Here is a 2,348-nt window from a genome sequence, read left to right on the forward strand (position 1 = left end):
ACACACACACACACACACACACACACACACACACACACACACACACACACACACACACACACACAGTATTGACTCAAATAAACCTCTTCTATTAGATCAGTGCTTACACATACAAACAAAACCAAAACCATTACAAGCAGGCTGAAGTCTTTTCCCATTGTTTCTAAATATTAGTGTGGGCAAATGTGAAAAACCTATGATCCAGGCATCAGATCTCATTACACACAGACACCTCTAAACATCTTTCACACTAAATCTCTGCTGTTCAAGACAAATAAACAGTTTCTGCTGTTCAAGCCAAAGAAACAGTTTAATTATAGACAGCAGAGGAAAAAAGAGAAATAATGAGAGAGAGAGAGAGAGAGAGAGAGAGAGAGAGAGAGAGCAGACAGAGAGAGGGAGAGTGGTTGGAGGAGAGGAGAGGCGACCATTCGAAACCCATTTTCGAGGGCTCTCCAGGAAGTACTAATTGTTTGGTGACTGGAGTACTCTTTAGGGAAATGAAGGCTATCTGGGCGTGCAGCGAGGAGATAATGTGTGTGCACATCAGTCACCCTTTAATAAAGAGCAGAGCCTGGCTACGCACCGGCCAACCCTGGGATACAGAGGGAAGGAGGGGAAGCAGGGAGGGATGGATTTATCCATTGTGAATACACACATGTGTTTTCTTGCTGGGTGCACGGCCCCTGACAAAGGCATCGGGGAGGCCGTTCTCTCCATGTCCATTCTCTGTGTCACTGGCTTCCTCATAGCTTTCAAACTCACTGGAGCTCCAGCCGTTGTCCAGAGAGCTGCTGCCGCCCTCTTCCCCGAACTCAACATCATCATAGATCATCTCATCTGGGTCTGACATGCACACAGTTTTCACATTATTCAAAAACAGTCCCCATTCAGTCCCTCATGACGGTCATCAGTTGTAACATCAGAGCTGTCAGTCACATGACACTGTCTTATTGCCGAGTAGGCAAATTTTACTCTCAGTTTTCATATCTCTCACATTTTCATAGCCAGGCTACAGGGGTGGAAAAACAATTCATTTATAGATGCATCAATTCTCTCAAACAATTCTGAATCAATCAACTAATCTGAATAAGAATCTAATTATTAATACCTGTAGTTATTGAAAACCATATGCAGGATGAAACAGATACAAAATGTGCAATGTGGTGTGCGATCACAACATGAAATTCCAGCTGTTACCAGGACGGTTAATAAACATGAACAAATACTTCACACAATAAGTTAAGTTCAAGAAAAAGACCAGATGAACACACCTGTAGTGGATCCAGAGTTCTCTCTCGGTACATCATCATAAATCACTTCATCTGGACCTAAAGCAAACAGAAACATGCCAACAAACACACAAGGCTCAAATTCTCACGTCCAACCAAACCAAAGCGGTGCAGTGGGTCTCAGAGTGTGTGTACAGTATGTGTTAACGAATCCTCTGAAGGAGGCTGAACAGTTCTTCAGTGAGAAGGAAGGAAATGTCTGAGATTCTCTTCAGAAACAGGAAACAGCTAACCAAAGCAAACAAGGCTTCATACATACATTCACATGTAAATCTAAGCATTTTATCAGCTTAGCAAAATGCTAAGAACTTACTGTCCATCCAGGCCGTGTTCGCTGGGTCTGACACCCACTTAGTAAGAGCATCTTCCTCTCTGATGACTGGACACTCTTCACTGAAAACACTGGACATACCACTTGGAATTAGTATACATACACACTTCCCTTTAAATATCCATCTGTGTTTGCACTGCTGTATTCAAATATTATTATGAGAACATGAAGTACAAACTATTTTGTACATTAGCATGCAAACACAAAACCGCCACACAAATATAGAACGAAATACACTAAGATAGATAAAAAAAGTGAAATAAAAAGAAGTTTCATACAGCAGAAGGACATTAATATGCATCTGACATCTCAGAGGAAGTAAAGCAGTACTGCACATCTGTGCTGTCTCACTCACCTGTCTACTGGAGTATTTCCTGCTCCCACCACAGTCACTGCAGGACACAACGAAACCATTCATGCATTAACAGAATAGCACAGATAACAAACTTGCCTGGATGTTTTTCATAACTGTAAAAATCATAATTATAAATTGAGCATACATATGAATTAGTAAAATGGTAATAAAAATGTAAAATACTGTGTGTTAGAAATGGTTTTGTGAAATGTGTATACGTTTGAGAATACTCATGTAAAATTTAGTTAACATTCAGGCTACTGTTACACTTTAGAGAAAACAGGAAACTTAATCACAGCCAAAGCCACAGCTAAAATTATCCCCAACTTCCTCATGGCAAAACTTCATAAAAAAAAAAAAAAAAAAAAAA

At 40.3% G+C, this 2,348-nt stretch overlaps 1 protein-coding gene across 5 annotated transcripts in view; it reads right to left on the minus strand.

Annotated features, from left to right (window-relative positions):
- The window catches only part of LOC107654877 (rho guanine nucleotide exchange factor 10-like), a 44,637-nt gene that overhangs the window by 26,072 nt on the left and 16,217 nt on the right, over positions 1–2,348 (minus strand). For all 5 annotated transcript variants that reach the window (XM_016442179.1, XM_016442178.1, XM_016442177.1 and 2 more), the window contains 4 exons: positions 1,979–2,015; positions 1,606–1,694; positions 1,275–1,331; positions 659–846 (listed from right to left, as the gene is read on the minus strand). In XM_016442179.1, coding sequence (XP_016297665.1) covers positions 659–846; positions 1,275–1,331; positions 1,606–1,694; positions 1,979–2,015 — 371 coding nt within the window. The remainder of the gene's footprint in view (positions 1–658; positions 847–1,274; positions 1,332–1,605; positions 1,695–1,978; positions 2,016–2,348) is intronic.

The sequence above is a fragment of the Sinocyclocheilus anshuiensis genome, unplaced genomic scaffold, assembly GCF_001515605.1.
Source record: "Sinocyclocheilus anshuiensis isolate Anshui unplaced genomic scaffold, SAMN03320099.WGS_v1.1 scaffold335, whole genome shotgun sequence".
NCBI classification, from domain to species: Eukaryota; Metazoa; Chordata; class Actinopteri; order Cypriniformes; family Cyprinidae; genus Sinocyclocheilus; species Sinocyclocheilus anshuiensis.